This window comes from Ovis canadensis, chromosome 1 (assembly GCF_042477335.2).
Source record: "Ovis canadensis isolate MfBH-ARS-UI-01 breed Bighorn chromosome 1, ARS-UI_OviCan_v2, whole genome shotgun sequence".
Classification (NCBI taxonomy): domain Eukaryota; kingdom Metazoa; phylum Chordata; class Mammalia; order Artiodactyla; family Bovidae; genus Ovis; species Ovis canadensis.
The window spans coordinates 274575240-274599781 of record NC_091245.1 but is presented as its reverse complement, the minus strand read 5'-3'; the positions used below and the strand labels follow the sequence as shown (position 1 = coordinate 274599781).

Genomic DNA, 24542 nt, shown 5'->3' with positions numbered 1-24542 from the left:
AAGTATTGGGAGTTTCAGCCTCAGCATCAGTCCTTCCAATGAATATTCAGTACTGATTTCCTTTAAGATGGACTAGCTGGATCTCCTTGCAGTCCAAGGGACTCTCAAGAGTCTTCTCCAACACCACAGTTCAAAAGCATCAATTCTTCAGCGCTCAGCTTTCTTTATAGTCCCAACTCTCACATCAATACATAACTACTGGAAACCCATGGCTTTGACAAGACGAACTTTTGTTGGCAAAGTAATGTCTCTGCTTTTAAACAGGCTGTCTAGGTTGGTCATAGCTTTTCTTCCAAGGAGCAAGCATCCTTTAATTTCATGGCTGCAGTCACCATCTGCAGTGATTCTGAAGCCCAAGAAAATAAAGTCTCTCACTGTTTCCATTGTTTCCCCTTCTATTTGCCATGAAGTGATGGGACTGGATGCCATGATCTTAGTTTTCTGAATGTTAACCTTTAAGTCAGCTTCTTCACTCTTCTCTTTCACTTTCATCAAGAGGCTCATTAGTTCTTCTTCACTTTCTGCCATAAGGGTGGTATCATCTGCATATCTGAGGCTACTGATATTCCTCCTAGCAATCTTGATCTAGCTTGTGCTTCATCCAGCCTAGCGTTTCTCATGATGTACTCTGCATAGAAGTTAAATATGTAGGATGACACTATACAGCCTTGACATACTTCTCTCCCCATTTGGAACCAGTCTTTTGTTCCATGTCCAGTTCTAACTGTTGCTTCCTGACCCGCATACAGATTTCTCAGGAGGCATGGAAGGTGGTCTGATATTCCCATCTCTTTCAGAATTTTCCACAGTTTATTGTGATCCACACAGTCAAAGGCTTTGGCATAATCAATGAAGCAGATGTTTTTCTGGAATTCTCTTGCTTTTTCGATGACCCATCGGAGGTTGGTAACGATCTCTGGTTCTTCTGCCTTTTCTAAATCCAACTTGAACATCTGTAAGTTCACGGTTCACGTACTACTGAAGCCTGACTTGGATAATTTTGAGCATTCCTTTGCTAGTGTGTGAGCTGAGTGCAATTGTGCAGTAATTTGAGCATTCTTTGGCAATGCCTTTCTTTGCGACTGGAATGAAAACTGACCCTTTTCAGTCCTGTGGCCCCTGCTGAGTTTTCCAAATCTGCTGGCATATTGAGTGCATTTGTTCGTAGTGATGCATCCTAAGGCCCACTTAACATTGCACTCCAGGACGTATGGCTGCAGGTTAGTGATCTCACCATCGTGACTATCGGGGTCTGAAGATCTTTTTTGTATTATTCTTCTGTATATTCTTACCACCTCTTCTTAATATCATCTACTTCTGTTAGATCCACACTGTTTCTGTCCTTTATTGAGTCCATCTTTGCATGAACGGTTCCCTTGGTATCTCTAATTTTCTTGAAGAGATCTCGTCTTTCACATTCTATCGTTTACAGCAAAAGTGTAGTCCCTTAATATCCGTCAGACTTCTGCTTCCAGCCATGATGTATAACAGGGACAAGATTTACCCTCCCATTTAAAACAACTCTGAAACCAGACAAAAAATATGAGATGACACTTTTCAGACACTGGAAAACAGGAAGCACAGGGCTCTGATTCCCCCAGATAAAGGTGAGTCTGATGACTGTCCCAGCTTACTCTTTGGAGAGTTTCCAGACCATGGCATGAGGAGGGTGATGGTCAGGGGGACTCAGAGTTCATCAGAGCCATGTTCAAGAGACAAATCAGAGTTCCAGGAAGCCAAATGGCCAAGCGTGGGGCAGAGCCCTGAAGAAGAGAGACCCCCTGCCAAGCCAGAGCTGTGGTCAGGGCGCCGCCAGTCTCCCACCGAGCGCTGAGCTACATGCGTATGAACCAACACCTGGGACCAGGAAAAGGCAACAGAAAGCAGCAAGCCAAACAACCCCAGAGCTGACAAGCCTGGGGATCACTCACTCTGCTCCTACCAGCCGGAAGTGGGAGACCTCTTACCACACAGAGCATCACGTCCTCACGAGTCCCTAGGAATCAAGCTAAGGTGGCCACTGACCACAGGCTGATCTGGATCTCCCCTAACAAAGCTCAAAACCAAGGCTTAACATCATCAAACCAACTCCAAGTAACTTTCACTGTAGAACAAATCCAACACTATACAGTCATCCTCAGGACCCCCAATGAAATCCAGATGCTTGATCCCCTCAATAAAATGGCAGCACAGTATTTGCAAGGAACCTACAAACGCCTTCCTATATACCTTAAATTACCTCTAGATTACTTATCATATCTAAAACAATGTCAATATTATTTAAAACAAGTTGTAAATACAATGTAAATAATATGTAAATAGTTACCAGTATGAGGCAAATTCAAGTTTTGCTCTTTGGAACTTTCCGGAATTTTTTTTTTTTTTTTAATATTTTCAACCCACGGTGGTTGAATTCATGGATGTGGAATGTGTGGATACAGAGGGCCAACTGTGTAGTGTAACACGATTTAGCACCCAAAAGTATAAAATTCACAATCAAGAGAGAAAGAAAAATGGATGGCCAGGAGTGAGAGATTAGACGAAAACTTACATTTTATTGTATATCTTCTTATATGCCTTTTCAATTTTACACCATGCATCGATACTAGCAAGTCAAAATGCTTTTAGTTAAAAAGATGTAAAAGTTTAAAATGTTACTTAAAGTATCTGTTCTAGCATCTGATTAAATGAATATAAAAAAAAAAAAACAGGGAGCTCTTATTGATGAGATCAATCTAAAATAATCCTGACGTGTTACCTCCAGATGGGAAATACTATTGTAAATCTGGAGGACAGGCAGATTTCAACTCCCACAGAGGTAATGTTCCAGAAGTGTACTTTAAGTCTATTATCTGGTACTCTGAATATATCAGGGAAGCAATGCTAGGCTGCTCTGAAGAGGCCTCTGTTAGTCACACCGTATCTCAAGTGTCCCCATGTGGTCCTACAGAAAAGAGCCCTGAAGAACCCAAGCCAAAAAAAAAAAAAAAGAATTCTGCAGGAGGGTAAATTCTGCAGAGGCTAATTTCTCCCCTCTGTATTCCTGACATTAGGACAAGGACTCAGTTCCCACCTCCAAAGCCTCCTCTGGCTCCAGGCCTCTTCCAGGAATCCCGACAAACTCAGAAGCACAGGGACCAAAAAGACAGACTCGCCAAGGGCTGGAAGAGATGAGCTGCCCAGGGGCCTCTTCCTAAGTCCACATAAAACCCCAGCAAGCCTCTCAGCTTTAGTTCCTTATCCTCTAGGCACTCTGACAGGCAAGATGGCACTTTGCAGTGGTGGGGCGGGGGTTGGGGAAGGCATGTAGAGTGAAGACAGGTTGAGGTTCCGACATTAGCTTTGAAATGTAATTCACTAACTATGCATGCATAGGAGCTTAACAACCCTCACTGAGCCTCAGTTTTCTTATCTAACAAAATGATGCCAATACCTACTCATCAAACCTATTTCAAGGACAGGCACACAACACAGAAAATAGACTCACTGTGTGTTCTCAAGCCAGGGAAGCCAGTGCCATGCTGTGCAGCTGAGGGCCTCGGAGACTCTAGCCTGCTGTCCCTTCCAGCAGCAGCACCTAGCCCTTGAAGCAGAGCATCCCTGCCCCTGAGGAGTCTCCTGAGACCATCTGTGACTAGTCCCCTAAGATTATTCACAGAAACGGCATACGACAGGGGATTCCGTGTTCCCCGTTTCCACTCACAGAAAGGAGATGAGTGAGGACCTCAAGCACTGAGGCTCAGGAGCACAAGTCAGCGAGAGTGCAGCGCTTCCATTGGGACCCCAGGGGTGCGGGCTGGCGCCAGGGAGCAGCAGGGCACCGGGGCTGGGAAGAGGAGCAGCAGGACGCAGAAGGGCTATGGACGCCGCCCCTCCCCTCGCCCTCCCTTTACCCGGGGCAGCGGGAAACTGACACCCACTGCACCGGGACAAGCAACAATCAGGAGCTAAGGCGGCTCCACAAAATGACTAACGACTTACACGGAAGAGAAGACTTCCGTATGGAAGATTTCAACTTAATATACAGGATTTGCATGGAAGAGAGGGATACAAAAGAATCACACTATTCACGCTCCAAGAAACATCTAAACTGGGGTGCTTTTTATTGCATGAGGAAATCTTTTTGATAGGATAAGAATTACTTGCTCAGGAGAAAGAACTAGAAAATGTGATTCCATACCCAATTTTCCATAAACTGGAAAATACATCTAACGTACAAGCCAAGGTTAAAAGAAAACTCCAAGAAACAAGCTCTCTGGCAATTCAAGTCATATCAAATTGAAGTCCTCTGAAACACAGGAAACAGAACCACTGGTTTGCAAGGGACTTTCAGAGGCAGCTCAAGTCTCCAGATAAAGTTAGACCTCAAAGAACCAAGGTGGTTATTAACCAGCATCCCACAGAAGCCTACTGAAGCGTTCAATCACCCAAACCAACATGTGGGCATCAGACAGCACCAGACAGTCAGTGACAGGCATCCATGTGAGAAAGGATTTATCTCCCGAAGCTGACCGATTCTCTCTCCACAGCAGGTGTTTTCTCCTCTTCGTTTCTCTTAGACAAGACAGTAACCAATACTCATGCTCTTCACCATCACGTCCCACAGACTTAAAAGTCACTCATTCGTGGTGACCCCAAGCATTCACTTTAAGGCCCACGAACATCTTTTCAGGAACCGCACCCTTTCTTTCTAACCAGTTACACTCCTACTTCGTCTTCCCTAGGATCCACACGTCCCCTCTAGAACAGGATGCTGAGTCTAGATGTGAATAATGCCAAGCATAATAACAAGGATTCCTACTTCTAATGCGATTTGTTACCAAGGGTTCAAACCCACAGATTTCCAAGACACAGCAGTAAACTGCGGGTTTATTCGATCTAAGACACATTATGAGTCCCAGCATTTTACCTGCTTGCATGCAGCGAAGACTCTAAATTTGAGCTGAATTAAACCAAGAGTTTTCTTTATTGCATTTGTGTTCTGTAATTTTTTTTTCGAACTGAACTTCTTTATATTTTTGACGAAATATGAAATAACAATCAGGAATATACTTAAATCTAAGGTTGTATCTACTTTTTCCCTCATTTACATAGCCAGTAACCACAAGCAAACTTACTAGGTCTCCCATGATTCCTTATTTAACTCAACCCGGTGCCTTATCATCATCACAGCATGCCTTAGATCCCAAAGCAAATGCCTATCTGCCAGATTTATTGACTCATTTGCTATGCTACAACTTAATCAAAAATATGCTTACACACTAGATGTATGCCTCCATGTTTTTATAACATCTGCATTTAAATGTAAGATTCCGGAAAAGTGATACTATCTGTGAGAGCAACTTCTGCAGCAGCTGTGCTATGGCAGGATCCTCAGGTGGAGGGCAGTCAGGAAGAGACCCGTTTCGCTTCTTCTGATGCATGTGAAAACGTCTAAACAAGCTAGTGATATCTTTAGACCTCAAAGCATATCAAATAGAGAATGACTTACTGGCTCTTTTAAAACACTGAGTAGAACAAGTTTTCTTTCAATCTCTATTAGAAAAATAAAAAGAATTAGCCAAAGATATAACATACAGTACAGCTGTTTTCAAATTCAATACATACAACCTGTGTAAAGTTAACATAGGCATTCATTTTCTAAGAAAACGGGAGATATCAACATCTGCAACTTTTGCTTAGAAGAAAAAAGAACACCAGTGACCTTTAGAGAGTGAAGGTATTTCTTCATTCATTGTTAGCCTCTGAGTACACATCTGTGTCTATCACACTTGAATACTACCAATGTCCAGACTAGAAAAGTTTAGACCCCAAGTTTTCTAGATCTCAAAATGTCAGATGACTTTCCAGATCTATGAAGTATCTGAAGTTCACAGGTCTAACAGCCAAAAGGTACTAATCCAGAGAAGATGCCCAACAGCCACAAGGCCACCCTCAGTCAGCAGGTTTTCCCAACAGCTTCAACCACTTCTAAAAAACATTACTCTCTCCATAGAGTTCTTAAAATCTCTTCTTTTTTCATCCCCAATGATGAAATGTTCTCCTTGTCAATGCGTTTATAATAAAAGGCGTTCAACAGTAACCAAGAGGACTTTTTTAGATAGATTTAACTACCTGGTGAGTTGGCTGATAGAAACCAGCCTACAAAGGTTATCTTTTGTCTAATCCAAACCGCAGAAAAGTAAGAACTGTAAAGCATATAGATAAGCAGTCTCTCAACTCCTAAACCTGGCCTTTCAAACTATACAACAATGATAAAAGCAAAAAGTAACACGAATAACAATTTCTGAGAAACAAGGAGAATGGTGCAGATTTCTAACAAACCACGTAAATATCAGGTTTACTTCAGTGAAACACAACTAAAAGTTATTACAAATGAATGCAATTTTTCAATCCCAGAAACACTTCTTTCTTTCATTAATAGTTTAAGAGCCAAACTTGCTTGCTTGTTCAGTCGCTTCAGTCGTGTCTGACTCTGCGACCCCATGGACCACGGCCCGCCAGGCTCCCCTGTCCATGGGATTCTCCAGGCAAGCATACTGGAGTGAATGGCCATTTCCTTCTCCAGTGATAAAGTAAGAAGTGAGTGAAGTGAAGTCGCTCAGTCGTGTCCGACTCTTTGTGACCCCATGGACTGTGGCTTACCAGGCTCCTCTGTCCACGGGATTTTCCAGGCAAGAGTACTGAAATGGGCTGCCACTGCCTTCTCCAAAGAGCCAAACTTCTATGGCTCAAAAGAGAATTAGCAGTCAAAGCAGTAGCAATCTTTAGACCTGGCTTCTAAGAAAGCCTTAACAAACTTCAAAAAAGGAGGTCATATTTTTAGCAATATTATCCATCTTTCACAGATAGATAAATTGTTCTCAGGATGAAAATTTTAATTTACAAACTCTAGGAAAGAAAGAATGATGATTCCCCACACTGGATTAATCTATTATGAAAAGGAAAGACTGAAGGGAGTCACAGCCACTTATTTGCAAAGGATATCCAAGGTCATTTACTCCAACCACAGGGAAAGCACACTGGGCTTATAAAAGTAGGAGAAAGCTAGGGAGGAATAGGAACTTCCAAAGGCAAAACGAGTATTTTAGGATGCTTTAGCAACTAGAGTCACCTCTCAAAAGTCCATTCAATTTAAATATCTATCAATATTTTGATAGCTGGCTGTCCAGCAAAATGAAGGGTATATACACTGACAAGCTGGATAAATAATTGCCTTGTACAAACCAAAGACCCAAAGTTTCTCAACAGGTGCTACACTGCTTGGGAAGGGGTGGGGGAGGGGTGGGGAGCAAGAGGGGTCAGTTGTCTGGAGATTAAAAAGAGAGAAAAACGAAAGAAACCAGAACCAGTGAGTGCTCTAAAAACCAATTCTGGAAAAAGCCTGATTCCAATTTGTTATCAATGTGGACCTGGGCTGAAATCAGCTATATACTTACAACAAAAGCAGGCCCATCAATATATATTCCTGCTACACTTCCCTTAACAGAAGATGCTTCAGACACTGCACAGAAGGAGAAAGGGTGAGCCACTGAGCGCTGCGTTACACTCAACATGCTGGACAGCATAGCGGCTCCCTGGACTCCTCTCACCTTCCAGAGCGTTTGTTCATTAACATGAACTACCTTGAAAGAAATGGGAGAAGTCTGTAGTCCAATTTAAATCTTTAAAAGTTTAAATAAAAACAGGACTCTCCAAACCTCTTTCTTAAAGGGGCACAGCTAGAAGGGAGGATTGATTCCAAGCTGGAACATGCATACCTGTATTATTGGTTGAGTAATATATGGGTCAAGGTAAGGCGGCAGTTCGCAGTAGACATCAGCTGTGCTTAGTTGGTGAGCTACCACGGTGATAAATCCCACAGCACCATAGCGTATCCATAGGGTGGGATGACACAGAAAGCGGGCTAAGAGCGGAAAAAAAGGCATGGATTCAACCACGTTCATAAAGAGTTCCACACTATCAAGATACCATGTTCATAAAGAGTTTCCCACTATTAAGATCAACAAATGGTTCCCTTACAACACTACTGATACAGGGATTATACCAAATGTTACTATCAGGTTGCCTCTGACTGTCCTGGGACATAAACTGAGCCAGGCGAACATTCTGATGTCATACTATTCCCGCCCATAACTATGAACAATACCGTAAGGGGGCAAAAACAGGTCCCTCTTTCCTTGGGATTCAAACTGTCATGTTTTCAGTCAGGGCTGACGAGGGGGGACACGTCCTCACTCACGAGACTGACTTAAAAACCACAGGACAGAGACTCGAGTCCCAGCAGCACACGGCAGACTGTGACCCCATGTCATCCACCTGACGGAGGTCCAGGGACGCACAGCCACCACACAGGGCAAGGAACGGCGAAGGCGTTTCTCCGCCAAGTCGCGGCTTGGATGAAGGGAATGATCTCACCTGACTGACACTCATTTACATGCAAAGATCTGATCGTATCAAATACGAATACTCATGAATTCATTCACAAGGCAATATGAATTGAGACTGAAAGGCAGAAAACATATGCTGCCCACTGTTAAAGAGTTAAGATGGAAGATTAAACCACAAAATTAAGTATCTTTTCACATCTTTTAACTATTTTCGGTACGACACTTAACGTCAATGATTTCAACTAATTGAAGATTTAGGATAAAATTCACACAGCTAAACTAACTGGATTTAGAATAAAATTCACACTTCTAAAAGCAAAACAACAACAAAAAGCAAAAACCTATCAGTTCTGAGCCTACGAAGACATCATCATTTAAAAAACACTGACGTCATAGGAGATTCAGGCTAACAGGGAACTAAGACTTCTGCCACCACAGTGCTGATCCTACGGTGGAGTGAGACGCTCCCTTTGTCTTTGCCCTTTACAATCAGCACAACACCGAAAACTCAACAAAGGTGCCTCTGCCCAACACAACGAGGTGCAGAATTCCACTTACCTAGACGTTTAGAGGTGGGGGGACCGGAGCAAACAGGGAAGGTGGGCCCAGGGAATACACAGTGGAGACTGCAGTCTGCCCTCCACCCACGGCAGCTGAGCCGCGGCCCCAGAGGCTCTGGCCTCCCGTGTAGCAGCACCAACAGCCTCCGGTGACCGGGCGGCAGCGGCAGTGGGCCAGGACCCCGTCGCCCCAGTCACAGAGGCGCCCACAACTCCAGCCCCCACACCTTCCGCCACCGCAGCAAAGCCCTCACACCTTGCAACAGAAGGCCCGACAGAGACAGGCCCGCGCCCCCAGCTCTTGTCCACCCTCCCCTCATCCTGTGAGAGCAGTGCCAGGGGCTCGGAAGACCCTGCACGGGACCAAGGGCCCACTACCCTGGTGCCCGAGCAACGATGCTACCAACAGCGGCAGCGCAAAGCATACCACCACCAGGCAGCAGAGGGTGGGACCCTCAGGCTCCTCAAGATAACCAGAGGCAGCACGCACAAAGGAACTTTAAAAGTTAGGCTATAGTGCCACCTAACGGACAACAGAGAAAGACTGCTAACTTCCAGCCTGCTGAACCAGAATCAAGAAGCCTTCACTATTTCCAAGGCACAGGAAGTGAAACACCCTCATCAAGCACCTTGAAGAACAGCAGGAAGATTGTGCCACAAAAAGGAAAGGAAAATTCTCCAGAAACTAAAGCCACTGAGTACAGGGATCTGACAGAGAATTCTAGACAGCTGTCATGAGGAAACTCAAAGAGCCACAGGAAAACTCAGAGGCAGTCCAGTGAGCTCAGGAATGAAATTAATGGACAGAAGGGACACTTAACTAAAGAGACTAAAATGCAAAAAAGAAAGTTTGCGCGCATGACTCTGTCAGCGAGCGACGACGCTTCTGAGAAAGCAGAATGGCACCAGCACCCAAGAAGGACCACCCCCTTCAGTGACCATCCCATCCAAAGGGTCAGAAGGCAGCTTCTGAGGTCTTCCGGAGCCCCGCGTGGGGCTCAGCTTCTGTGACTGCGAGGAGCCCACCAAGGTGCGCGAGGTGCGGGCAGGCTTCCCCGGAGGAAAACAGGGAGTCTTTCTCCCGATTCACCAGAAAAACATTGACCTCCGTCATCGCTGCAAGGAGGTCCCAGTGTCTCCGAAACGGAAACCTTTAAAGCCCATGCCTCTAGAATAAGAACACGAGGAGCCCCTTGTGCTGGGACTGGCGAGATCCAGCCCTGAGCCTCTGCACTGGGAGCACTGACTCTAAGCCTAGACGACCAGAGAACTCGCCCTAGGGAGTATCAAGTAGTGAGAACCCCCACGAAGGAAACCACCTCAATACAAGACCCCGCATCACCCAACTGCCAGCAGCATCCTGTGCAGGATGCCTCATCTGAACAACACACAAAGCAAAATCACAAACCCAATCATCAGCAGACAGGATCACCACCTCACTCAGCCTTGCCCCTCAGAGGAAAAACAAAGACACAAACACTCAGCACAAATCTCACCCTAAATGAAGCTCACACCAACCACTGGACCAACCTTAGGCAGGCAGAAACCAAAAGGAAGAAAGAATTCACCCTCAAAGCCTGGGAAAAGGAGACCTCAAACACGGTAAGTTTAAGAAATAATCATGAAAAGGCAGACAAGTATCACACAAATGAAGGAACACTCTCAGAAACACAGAAGTCTACACAAACGAAGTTCAGTCCAGTCCCTCCGTCGTGTCCAACTCTTTGCGACCCCATGGACTGCAGCACACCAGGCCTCCCTGTCCATCACCAACTCCCGGACTTTACCCAAACCCATGTCCATCGAGTCAGTGATGCCATCCAACCATCTCATCCTCTGTCATCCCCCTCTCCTTCTGCCTTCCATCTTTCCCAGCATCAGGGTCTTTTCAAATGAGTCAGCTCTTCGCATCACATGGCCAAAGTACTGGAGTTTCAGCTTCAACATTAGTCCTTCCAATGATATATATGTCATATATATATATAAATAGATGAAGAGGAAACTACAAATCAAAACTACAATAAGATATCACCTCTCACTGGTCAGAACGGCCATCACCAAAAAGTCTACAAACAATAAATACTGCAGAGGGTGTGGAGAAAAGGGAACCCTCTTGTACTCTTGGCAGGAATGTAAATTGATATAGCCACTATGGAAGACAGTATGGAGATTCCTTTAAAAAAAATCAGGAATAAAACCACCATATAATCCAGCAATCCCACTCCTAGGCATATACCCTGAAGAAACCAGAATTGAAAAAGACACATGTACCTATGAGATGTTTTATATAAACCTCAGGGTAACCACATGGACTGTAGCCTGTCAGGCTCCTCCGTCCAGGGATTTTCCAGGCAAGAATACTGGAGTGGGTGGCCATTCCCTTCTCCTGCGGATCTTCCCCACCCAGGGATCAAAGCCAGGTCTCCCGCATTGCAGGCAGATTCTTTACCGTAGAGAACACCAAGGAAGCCCATGACATCCCTTATACATGGAACCTAAAAACAAATGTTTCAAATTAACTGATCTGCAGAGCAGCAAGAGATGCACAGACTTAGAGAACGAAGCCGTGGTTGCCACGGGGGAAGGACGGTGGAAGGCACAGGAGCCCGGGGTGGATCTGTGCACACTGCTGTATCAGAAGCAGATGACCAACCACCGCACAGCACATGCAACTCTGCAATGTCATGCGGCAGCCTGGGTGGGAGGGGAGCTTAGGGGAGAATGGATGCGTGTATATGGACGGCTCAGGCCTTTGCTGTTCAGCTGAAGCGATCACAACGTTGTTAATCGGCTACAACCTGATACAAGATAACAGGTTAAAAGAAAAAATAAGAGCCAACTATATATGCTGCCGCCAGGACACTTAACTCGGCTCTAAGGACAAACATAGGCTCAAAGAGAAGGGACAGAAGGCTCCAAATGACAGCCCAATCAGAGGAACGCAGCCATACTCACATCAAGTAAAACAGCCTTCGAGCCAAAAAAGGCAACAAAAGACAAAGATGAACAGCATGTAACGACAAACCGGACGATGCATCAGGAAGACATAACAGTGATTTATACACACACACACACACACACACACACACACACCCCTAACTCAGGAGCACCACAACAAAGCAAGAGCGGACCGCAAGAGAGGAGCCAGGGGACTTTAACACCCCACTTACACCAGTGGATAGATCATCACCCAGAGACAAATAAACCCACACTTGTGAACAAGAGCACACGATATACAGTGGAAAAAGGCTGTCTCTTAAATAGCGCTGGAAAAACAGAACAACTAACGAAAACATAAACTGCATGCTCTCTGACAAAAGTCTTGGCAAAAATCTTCAGATATGTCTCCTCAGACAAGAGAAACAAAAATAAACAAATGGGGCGACACCAAACTAAAAAGCTTTTGCACAAAACAAGATAGCTTGGGAGAAGCTATCTGCAAGTCATGGAGCTGATAAGGGGTTAATGTCAATATAGATAAAGAACTCAGACAACTCAACAGCCAAAAAACAACAGCCTGCAGCATAAATGGGTAGAGGAGCTGAATTTCTCCAAAGAAGACATACAGTTGGCCGGCAGACACATGTCACGATTTTCACCATCACTGATGATAAGGGAAATGCAAATCAAAATCACAATGAGCTACTACCTCACTCTCTCAGAATGGAAGTTATCAAAAAGATGAGAGACAGCAAGTGCTGGAAAGCACGTGTAGAAAAGGAAACCTTTTTACACTGTAGAAGTGGAAATTTGAGGATTCACTATGGAAAGCACTGTGGAGATTCCTCAACAAGTTAATAACAGAATACCATAAGATCCAGCTATTTCTGGCTATTTGGTGTGCCACACGTAAGTGATTTATCCAAACAATAAAACACTAATTCAAAAAGATATATGCACCCCTCTGCTCATTTGGGGATTCCCTGGTAGCTCAGAGGTTAAAGTATCTGCCTCCAATGCCTGGGTCGGGAAGATCCCCTGGAGAAGGAAATGGTAACCCACTTCAGTATTCTTGCCTGGAGAATCCCATGGACGGAGAAGCCTGGTAGGCTACAGTCCATGGGGTTGCAAAGAGTCGGACATGACTGAGCGACTTCACTTACTTACTTTCTATGCTCATTATAGCTTTATTGACAAAATTTAGCTTTATTTCCTATGCAACCTGGAACTCTGATGCTGGGAGGGATTTGGGGCAGGAGGACAAGGGGACGGCAGAGGATGAGATGGCTGGATGGCATCACCGACTCGATGGATGTGAGTCTGAGTGAACTGCGGCAGTTGGTGATGGACAGGGAGGCCTGGCGTGCTGCGATTCACGGGGTCACAAAGAGTCAGACACGACTGAGCGACTGAACAGAACTGAACACTGCAGTGTGCACAGAAGCAGAAATACAATGCTGTACACATGAAACCTGGATGATGTTACAAACCAGGGCCAGTTCCATAAAAAATAAATTTAAGAAATGATAAAAAAAAAAGAATACTATTTTGTGCTAATATTACTTAAATAGGGCAAGAGAAAAAGATTGTTCAAGGTATCTGTCTCCAGAGTTCTCCCATTTCCAATTTTCTACACATGGAGGTGATTTTGGTTATTCCATTAACACCCTGCAGCTTCTGAGAGAGCCAACGATGGAAGAGCTGAAGTTTCCCTCTGACAACAGAGAAAATGAGGGCTGGAAAAACACTGAAAAACCTCCAAAAAGGAACTCAAAAGACGACCTGGCAGAAGACGAGGCGGGATCAGGGGCCCCGGTCCTCTGTGTTATCTGAGCTGCACGGGCACACCCTTACCTGGCGCTCACCTGCACAAAGGGGCCCTCTCTGCCCGCCCCTCATCTCAGTCACAGCACCTGCTCTGGCCAATGGGGCGTCTGCAGGCGTCACAGACAGAGGCTCGAAATGCGCAGCACGGCTGGGCTTCTGCCTCCGCCCAGGACGCCACCCGGGGAGGAGCTGCCCTCCGACGTGGGCCCAAGGGAGACAGATGCATCCCAGTCCCCACACACCGGCCGGGAGACGCAAGGCCTGAAGCAGAGCCGCCCACAGAGCTCACACCTAGATGCATGATGAGAACCTGACTGAAGCACTTCCTGAGATCTCACGGTTGATTTTCACACAGCATTACTGTGTCGGTAAGCAGCTAACGGATACGGAGAACCTCAAACATGCCAAATACAAGAAAACAGAATCAAGAGGATTTTCCATAAAACATCCAATACACTCCCAGTTTTCTGGGGACAGGTGGAAGCAAAGCGAGGCTTCCCAGGTGGCTCAGCAGTGAAGAACCCGCCTGCCAGGGAAGGAGACGCGGGTTTGATCCCTGGGTCGGGAAGATCCCTGGAGAAGCAAACGCCAACCGGCTCCAATATCCTTGCCTGGGAAGTCTCACAGACAGGGGAGCCTGGTGGGCTACAGTCCACAGGGTCGCAAAGACTCGGACATGACTTGGCCACTGAACAATGACAAGAGGGAAAGGTGGGTTTCCATAAATTCAAAGTGGGAAGACTGATTAATATCAATTATAACCATCACCACCACCAACCCAATTCCCATTAAGAATCACTAGAACAGACTAACCACACATAAAGACAGAACAACAGAGAGAGGCACAGTTTATCATCTGGTTTTTAAGTAAGTAGGTGTTTCTAAGTTATTAAAAACGTTTTTCTTTTAAACAGTTCAAAATGCCAACAAATGATTGTTTGCTTGATTTTTCTCAGCAAGGATCGTTTTCATCCCCATAGGTAGTATCAAATTCAGTTCTAGTTCCAAGGGAGTTCCACATCCAAAATGCTCCAAATTTGTTCTATACCTCAAGATAATTACTTTGACGTTAAACTTAAGATACTTGAAGACCCCGACTAGAAACAGCAGAACTCAGAAAAATATGTGTAGATTTTGGCAAGAGGTAAAAAACTATTTTTAATGATAATTTTTGCTTAAAAATTGACAGACATCCATTTTGCAGATAAATAAAATGCTATTTATATATTAAATATCAAAAATAATTTCCAAATAAGCAACAGAAGGAATACATTATGTGAAATTATAATATACAAGTACATATTTATATACAGAGGATTTTCATTAGAATAAAGAATATCAAAGTGAAAAGCAAGGAAACTTTGACCCTTTTTAAAAGGCAATGCCACTTTCACAGGAGGAAAAAGAACAACGTTGATGTGAGAAATGAACAGGAAAATATTCCAGGCAGCAAGATATTTGTTAGGATGATACATTTTCTCTTTCATATTCTTATGTGAAAAGGGGTGTTTTCTACATCTGCCTTATACTACATAGGACAAGAAACTCAAAAGATGTTCTAACATCTTTTATTATATTAATAACTTTTGCTTCCCAAGCTATTAGCTCTTTAAAAACTGAGGAAAAAAGAGAGATGATTCCCTCAAGGTTTAGTACTTTGTAGATTAAAACACAAAAGAAAAGCATTTCAATGTAGCAGAGATTTTTATCACAATTACATTGCCAATACTCAAAACTTCACTATTAAATTCTTTTTAATATAATCATCAAATTCAAACTAGGATTACAATCTAAAAGAATGATTATAGATATTAGAGTGCACAATAAGAAATCTACATATATGCAAATTTCCACAATTTTTTTCTTTTAAAAATCTATATTCATGCATAAATACTTCCAGAAATTTTATACCTCTACTATCTAACCATCTAATTTAAATAATCAAAATAATAATTTCTTTGTCTTTTTTTCTCCAAGGATTACCTCAAAAAAAACTTATCAATCAAATCTAACTAATTTTGAGTTTTTATAAATTCTATTGGCAAAGCATTAAGCAGTAATAAAATATTTTATCTAAAAAGGTAATTGTCTAAGATTTCATGTCTTCTCGGTACAAAGCCAACTTGCAATCTCACATTGGTTACTTCCTTAAAATGAAGTGATACAAAAACTAAAAGCTTCTAATATTTTTACTTTTACAAAGTCACATATATCTGTTTGTTCTTATTCTGAATTTTAAATTGATAAACATAGGTTAACTATTATAAAGGTCAAGGAATTAATCCTTTCATTGGTTAATGAAATTACTAACAGTAGTAATGGCGATACTACAAGTGTTTAACCGGTGATCCGTGTAATGACAGAAGTCACAGACAATCTCTCACATACAGTCTCTAACAACTGAGTGTCCAAAAACATAAGCTACCTCTTCAGAGCAGTTAAAGACTTCACCTACACTGCATTACAAAAAAAATCTCCAGTCTTTCAAGGATCACCAAGACGTAACTACAGATTAAAACAAAGATGTACTTCCCAGTCTGGGCTGGAGAACCAATGCTCCTGTGAGTGGCCTGCGTGTCACTCACAAACAACACGCATGTAGGTATAAGCATGCATGAGGGTGTGCACGCTTGTGCACACACACACACAAGAGACGAAAGAGCTGAAAATCCAACTCTAGATGGTCTAGAAATTTCACAATGCTATCAATCAGCTGCAGTCATTCCCTTTCCCAGGGGACCTTCCCAACCCAGTGATGGGACTCAGGCCTCCTGCACTGCAGGCAGACTCTTTGCCATGTGAGCCCCCAGGGAAGCCCAGGTTTCTCTTACCACTCCCAGGTTTCCCATCCTAATTTTAAGAAGCAAAAACTTACCCATATCACTGGCCAACTCGTAGACATGGGGTTTTTGCAGCAGCCCTAATTGACACATACAGGTAAGGGCATTAAGAGCTTTCACAATAACAAATTCCTCAGCATCACTAAGACCTTGTTGCAGCAGGGGTTTGAGAATTCAGGAGCTCTGCCAGCCAACATAGGCAGCGACACCTGAAAAAGAGAAGCAACCACACATGACTTTTTTATACCTGAAAGTACAAATGTCATCAGTGAAAGTGTTAGTTGCCCAGTCGTGTCCTCAACTCTTTGTGACCCCATGGACTGTAGCCTGTCAGGCTCCCCTATCCAGGGAATCCTCCAGGCAAGAATACTGGAGTGGGTTACCATTCCCTTCTCCAGGGGATCTTCCCGACTAGGGATCGAACCTGGGTCTCGTGCACTGCAGGCAGATTCTTTACCACTGAGCCACCAGGGAATAAAACGAATCAAAAGCCAAATATATTAAGCAATAACCCACGGAGAGACACTGCATTTCCTACTCAGCACAATAAATAAAAAAGACCCACACCAATGCCCATCATCAAGAATTCTGTGACACCAAGGGGAAAAAGATCCTATAAGCTTACAGAAGGGAAAACACAGATCCCCTAAAAAGGAAGTAGAATCAGACGGGCATCTGATGATCATCTCAGCACCCATGCAGGCCAGAACATGACAGGGCAAGATCGTCGAGATTGTGGAAGGAACTGCAAACCCAAACTGTCCATAAAATGAGGATACAAAAGTGAGTCAGCATGAGACATGCAAGAACTACACGTGGTTACCTCCCATGCAAACATTCTAAGAGAGTTTCTTGAGGATGTTTGCCAACAAAATGAGGAAAATGTAGAAACACAAAATGGTAAATATAAAGCAAGAATTCAAGGGGGGAAAAGGATAATACCTAGTAAAGACCTAGAAATCAACCAGCCCAAATTAAAACTAAAAGTCAATCAACTTCAAAAATGTTATTAAGAAGAAAAATGGAAGAGATTACAAGCAATAGGTAAAACTAGTAAGAAAGAAGCTAAATATTATAGACAGAGTGAAGGAGGTATATTTTCTCTCTAAAAGGAAAACAAAAAACTCAAACTTCAGGACGAAAAAAAAAAAACTGTTCAAGAAAGTCAGTGTGTAAAAATGAAATAAATTACAATGTACTATGTATTTAGTTGTTTGCAGAGGATAGAAAAAAGAATCCATTGACCTTGACGCTATAGACATTCTCATCAAGTGATAACAGTCATGGCATCAGAACTGTAGTGAAGCAATTATAAGCACAGCCCACTACTTGGTGCTAAAGTCAATAAAATTTACACACTCACGTAAATTATTTTGAATTTTCAGAATTAATCTATACAAACAGAAGAGACTTCATTATGATTACAGAACAGAATTTAAATATTATCAACCATAAAAATGCAATTGTTAGTTGAATTATCAACCAACAGAAGAAGCAGAAAGAAAGAAAAAGGTAAAAAAGGAATGAAGGAAGTGAAGGAGGAAGGAGGGAAACACAAAATTCTTTGCAGTCCAAATCAGAAGGCCAATTAAGAAACAAGTGAATTAAAGTTACAAAAACAACAATCTAAAAACAACCACTGCAAACACAGTGATCAACACCTCAAAACAGAGGACAAGGGGGATCAGATTATGATGTAAGTGAGTTAACTCTTCATCTGGCGCAGGAAAAAGTCAAGAGATAAAGTATAAAACTGATACTCCTAAAAAGAACTATATGAAAATACTATATAAGATAGCAACAGTCTCCTGGAGACATCAAACCAAAACCACACACCAGAGTGTGTGCCTCTGCAAAGTGCAACTACTGCCTTTCATACATCACTTCTTATAGTTTGAGTAATCTGCAAAAGCATATTTCCCTTATAATTAAGAAAGAATTTTAGAATTGTTTTCTGTAGTAAAAGAAAACACACTGTCTAAAGTTCCAGTGAATTCTATTCAGAAACTTTACAAACTAAAACGTGTAACAAACTAAAATATCTCAAAATATTTTGGAAAAGACTGACATTTGGAGAGCTTATTCTACCAGATACTAACGTTGCTTATAAATATATAATAATTAAAATATAATATATAAATAAATTATACTCTTTAATAATATATAAAGAGTACAATATTGAGCAGAGAAGTGAAAAAAATAATCAGTGGAATAGGATAGCTAGAAAAGGGACCCTAAAAGATATATGCATGCAACAGACGATAATAGAAGCTTCACAAATAAATGGAAAATAAAGGAAATGTTTAGTAAGTAATGTTGGGAAAACTGGTTACATTCCTGAAAAAAATTTAGATTTCACCTCATACCACAGCCCCAAATAAAGATTAATTAAGCAGTTCATGCTATGCTGTGCTTAGTCACTCAGTCGTATTCGACTCTCTGCAACCCCTTGGACTGCAGCCCGCCAGGTTCCTCTGTCCATGGGATTCTCCAGCTAAGAATACTAGAGTGGGTCGCCATGCCCTCCTCCAGGGGATATTCCCAACCCAGAGATCGAATCCAGGCCTTCTGCATTGCAGGCCGGATTCTTACGTCTATGTAAAAAAAATAAAGCTTTAATACAAAAAAAAAAAAAGGACATGCACCCAACATATAATTAACCTAATTCTGGAATGGAAACAGATTTAAGTGCAAAAGTTAAAAGAAAAAAATCAAGAAGGAAAAGATCAAATAAGTTGACAACACTAAAATTATTTTAAACGACATAAAAAATAATAGTCAAGTTACTTGAGAAAAGGTTATTTGCCATAGAAGTGATAAAATGTTGTTTTTAATGTAGATATAAAAGGCTCAAAAGATAATCAGAAAAGCATAACACCATCAAAAAATGGGGGCCAAAATAATATATTAAAAATTCATAGTAAGAAATATGAACGAGTAATCAACATGAGGAATTTTTTTCACCTTCAATGATAAGCAAATAAATATACATCAAAACAAGTCATCACTTTAAGCTACCAACAAAGACTGACCGAAGCCTACTCCACACTGGAAGGCTGTGCAGTACTACTCAACAATGCCCACCAGCGTAGACAGTGATACTATCTCTCTGAAAAGCTTACAAAATGTGTCAAGTTCTAAAAATATACTCATATTACTTAACTCAGTAATTAAAATTTCTGACTCCCAACCGGAGAAAATAATCAGAAGAAAACATTCATGTAAATGGTTAGATGTATAATTGAAGGCAGGAGGAGAAGGGGACAACAGAGGATGAGATGGTTGGATGACATCACTGACTCAACGGACACGAGTTTGAGTGAACTCCAGGATTTGGTGATGGACAGGGAGGCCTGGCGTGCTGCCATCCATGGGGTTGAAAAGAGTCGAACAAGACTGAGCAACTAAACTGAACACATGTGTATAATGTATGTTGACCAAAGTAAAAACAATCTAAATATTCAAAAGAACAGTTCATTAAATTTTGGTACAACTATAATAAAATATTTCTACTTATCAAATTATGGTTTTTAAGAATTTTTAATAACATGAGAAAATGTTCAGAATACACACATTACTAGATAAAGGTTTAAAAACTAACAAGACTGAGAAGTAATATAATACATACAGAGCACTTAGGTGCTAGGCATTATTACATATGTTAATTCATTTTATCTTTGAAACAACTAGTGGGTTAGTATATTAGTATCCTCATTTTACAGACAAGGAAACAGAGGCACACAGAAGATTAGCTGGTTTCCCCTAGAACCACAATCAGTAGGTGACAAAGCCAGAGCTTGAACCTAGCAATCTGGTGTCCAGAGTGGCTGCTCTTAAACACTTGATGCAAGTATTCAAGAGCAACCGAATCTAAGCAAGATCCTTCTATGACCCACCTCCTCGAGTAACGGAAACAAAGACAGAAACAAACATGCGGGACCTAAATAAAAGCTTTTGCACAGCAAAGGAAGCTATGAGCAAGGTGAAAAGACAGTGCTCAGAATGGGAGAAAATAACAGCAAATCAAACAACTGACAAAGGATTAACTTCCAAACCATATAAGGAGCTCACACAAGTCAATACCAGAAAAACAAACACCCCAATCACAAAGTGGGAAAAGATCTAAACAGGCAGTTCTGCAAAGAAGCCATACGGATGGCCAGCAAACACACGAGCAGACGCTCAGCATCACTGATTATCACCCCTGGAGGCTCAGACGGTGAGGAGTCTGCCTACAAGGCGGGAGACCCAGGTGTGATCCCTGGACTAGAAAATCCCCTGGAGGAGGGACTGGCAACCCACTCCAGTATTCTTGCCTAGAGAATTCCACAGACTTAGGGGTCTGGCGGGCTACAGTCCATAGAGTCACAAAGAGTCAGACACAACGAAGTGATTATTAAAGAAATTCAAATCAAAACTACAATGAGCTATCACCTCACACTGGTCAGAATGGCCATCACCAAGAAGTCTACAAACAATAAATGCTGCAGAGGGTGTGGAGAAAAGGGAACGCTCTTGCACTGTCAGTGGGAATGTAAATGGATACAGCCACCACGGAAGACGGAAGACGGAAGACGGTATGGAGATTTCTTTAAAAAACCAGGAATAAAACCACCATAGGATGCAGGAATCTCACTCCTGGGCGTATACCCTGAGGAAACACAACTGAAAAAAGACACATGTAACCCAGTGTTCACTGAAGCACTATTTACAACAGCTAGAACAACCTAGATGTCCATCGACAGATGAATGGATAAAGCAGCTGTGGGGTGTGTGTGTGTGTGTGAGAGAGATAATGGAATATTACTCAGGCATAAAAAGGAATGCAATTCAGTCAGTTCTAATAAGGTGGATGAACCTAGAGCCTATTGTACAGAGTGAAGTAAGTCAGAAAGAGAAAGATAAATGTAATTTACTAATGCATGCATATGGAATCTAGAAAGATGGTACCAATGAGTTTATTTGTAGGGCAGTGATGGAGAAACAGACATAGAGAACAGATTTATGGGGTGGGGGGTGGGGGGAGAGGGTGAGATGCATGGAGAGAATAACATGGAAATTTTCATTACCATATGTAAATAGGGAGCCAATGGGAATTCGCTGTATGATGCAGGGAACTCAAACAGGGGTTCTGTGTCAACCTAGAGGGGTGGGTGGGGAGGGAGACGGGAGTGAGGTTCAAGAGGAAGGGGACATATGTATACCTATGGCTGATTCATGTTGATGTTCAACAGAAAACAACAAAATTCTGTAAAGCAATTACCCTTCAATTAAAAAATAAAACAACAGTGCCGCTCTTAGCCAGTACATAACAGTGCCTCACAGCATATATGGCAAAACGGGATGATGGGTGGAAAGAGGAGGCAAGCATGACCCAGAGGAAGGGAAAAAACAAAACATTAACGGAGGCTGTACATGGGCTGGAGAACTGGAAGGAAGTTGTTTTCTTTAAGGTTTTTCGATCTTCCAATTTTTCTACATCTGTGCTAAGTCATGTCAGACTCTTTGCAACCCTGCGGATTGTAGGCCGCCAGGCTCTTCTGTCCATGGGGATTCTCCAGGCACGAATACTGGAGTGGGTTGCCAGGCCCTCCTCCAGGGGATCGTGACTCAGGGATCAAACCCACATTTCTCACGTCTCCTGCATGGCAGGCAGCTTCTTTGCAACTAGTACCATCTGGGAAGTCCAATTTTTCTATAGCAAGTATGTATTAACTTTTATACACAAAAAATAAATGAAAATTACTTTAAAAGTGAAAAAAGAACATAAAGGCCATGTTTCAAAATACACATGGGGGTTTCCCTGGTGGTCCAGAGGTTAAAACTCCACCTTGCAGTAAGTACAAGGGACACAGCTTCCACCCCTGGTAGGGGAAGATCCCGCATGCTCTGCAGCAACCAAGCCCGTGCGCCACAACTACTGAGCTCACGCCCTAAAGCCTGCAAGTCGCAACTCCTGAGCCTGCACACTGCAACTGCTGAAGCCATGCGCCTGGAGCTTGCATTCCACGACAGAAGCAGCCACGGCAATGAGAGGCCCACAATCCACGACAAGAGTAGTCCTCGCTCGCCGCAACTAGAGAAGCCCAAGTGCAGCAACAAAGACCGTGCAAAAAATAAGAAGCCAAAAAATCAATCAATCAATCAATCTTGTTTTTTTAAAAATCCACATAAATTGACCAGTAGATGAAGTTTCAGAAAAGAAATAAAAACAAGATTACTTAAAAGGAGGGAGCAACACAGACAGAGGGAGGTGAGAAGCAAAGGATACTGTGTCTAGGAGCTGAGTTAGCTGGAGTCCAAGATGGAAGGCTGAGATGAATCCATAAACTAATGCAGAAGTTAAAAACAAACTAGAAAGGTCTGAAAAAAGGAGGTACAGCAATCTCCAGTTATAACAAAGCAAGAACAGTAATTTCAAGACTTTTCAAAGGCAGGAAGTATCCTTTTCTCTACAACATTATACAGTAATATTTGCAGAAACAGGAATACTATTGCTAGATGAGTTTCCTTCCTATTTTTATTCTTTAGGAAAAATATCCAACAGCAAACCTGTTATCAGTTACTTTCCCAGATTACTGAAAATCAAAATCTATAAACTCCACAGCTTCTGCTACATGAGAAAGTCTGGATACTTGTAAAGCTGACCAGTGTGCAGAACAGTTTTTAAGCTTTTTGAGTTAATAGACAAGTTTTACAACAATGTGTAAAATGATATATAAAGGGTTAGTGGGTAATTGTAACAATATAGCTTTAGCACATAATATTTCATAAATAACCAAATCTAAAATTGAAAAGGTCAGTATAAGCAGGTGGAAAACGATCAGTTATTACTCCAAAATGAAAAATATTAAATCTTAGTGTAAAACATGACTTAATCTATGCAAAATAAGTCATTTCTTTCTAATTCTGAATCTAAACACAACGGGAATCATACATAGATAAAATACAAATTATTTCTCTTCTTTAAATAAATCTGAAAATTAAGAATTGCAACATTCTGAAAAAACAGTGGAAAAAGAGTCGACTAATTTTTCACAAATTTTTGGTTTTACAAGAAGCGAAGTCTGTAAGCTTCCTTTTTAATTAGACTGATTTTCAATCATAATTATACTGTTATTTCCTGATTGTAAAAGTGATGCATGTTTACTATAGAAAATTTGACAAATACGGAAAAATGGAAAAGAAGAACCCAATTACCTGTAATCCCAGCCCCAGAAATCATCACTGTTCACATCTTAGTATATTCAGCCTTTTTAATAAAGATATCATTTGTTATTATTACCTATACTCAACTGAGTTCAGTCACTTTAGTAATACTTCATGGTACTTTCCCAGGTCATTAAATATTCTTTCAGAACACACTTTTTAATGACCACACGGAATCCCTTTGTATGTGCGTCTCAATCTCTTGATCAGCTAAGATATTCCCATCACCCAAAAGCATGAAGACAGACAGAAATACCAGGAATTCATTTCCTTATTAACGAAATTTGGTAGTACTGCATGGAAATTACCTGTTTGAGAAGATAATTCAAATCTTAAAGATCAATGTAAAAACAAACAAAAACGTACCAACTATACTATCAAAAAAAGCTCCACGCAGATGCCAATCATTTTTATCTTCAGGAAAGTGATCATGTGGGACAGCAAAACGTCATTGGCTTTCTGGCGTCCAAAGAACACACACAGCCGTGTTATCCCATTTTCCATTAAGGTCTGTTTCACGATATTTTCAGGGTCACTCAGCAAAGTGACAACTTTCTGCTGGACCATTTCATGTAAGGCTTGGAGCTCTAAAAAAGGAAAACAAAGAAAAATGTGATCAATTTTCTTTCCTCCAAACATACAAAGCCAGTCTTTCTCACTCCCTGGAGGAAACAGGATGATTACAGAAGCCACCACTGAAACTAAGCTTTCCATTAAGCTATCCCACTACGCAAAGCATTGAAGGCTAGCTGGGAAAATGAAACATGGATTGAAAA

General features: G+C 42.0%; 1 protein-coding gene and 1 long non-coding RNA gene across 2 annotated transcripts in view; both read right to left on the bottom strand.

The window, feature by feature from the left end:
* Positions 1 to 24542, bottom strand: part of LOC138428229 (uncharacterized) — a 1104918-nt gene that overhangs the window by 90081 nt on the left and 990295 nt on the right. The window lies entirely within an intron of this gene.
* LOC138428204 (phosphoinositide 3-kinase regulatory subunit 4-like) overlaps positions 1 to 24542 on the bottom strand; it is a 62229-nt gene that overhangs the window by 21266 nt on the left and 16421 nt on the right. The window contains 7 exon segments of the mRNA XM_069568621.1: positions 2752 to 2758; positions 5328 to 5473; positions 5476 to 5533; positions 7761 to 7906; positions 16593 to 16766; positions 24133 to 24183; positions 24186 to 24353. Of these exon segments, the coding sequence (XP_069424722.1) occupies positions 2752 to 2758; positions 5328 to 5473; positions 5476 to 5533; positions 7761 to 7906; positions 16593 to 16766; positions 24133 to 24183; positions 24186 to 24353 (750 nt within the window).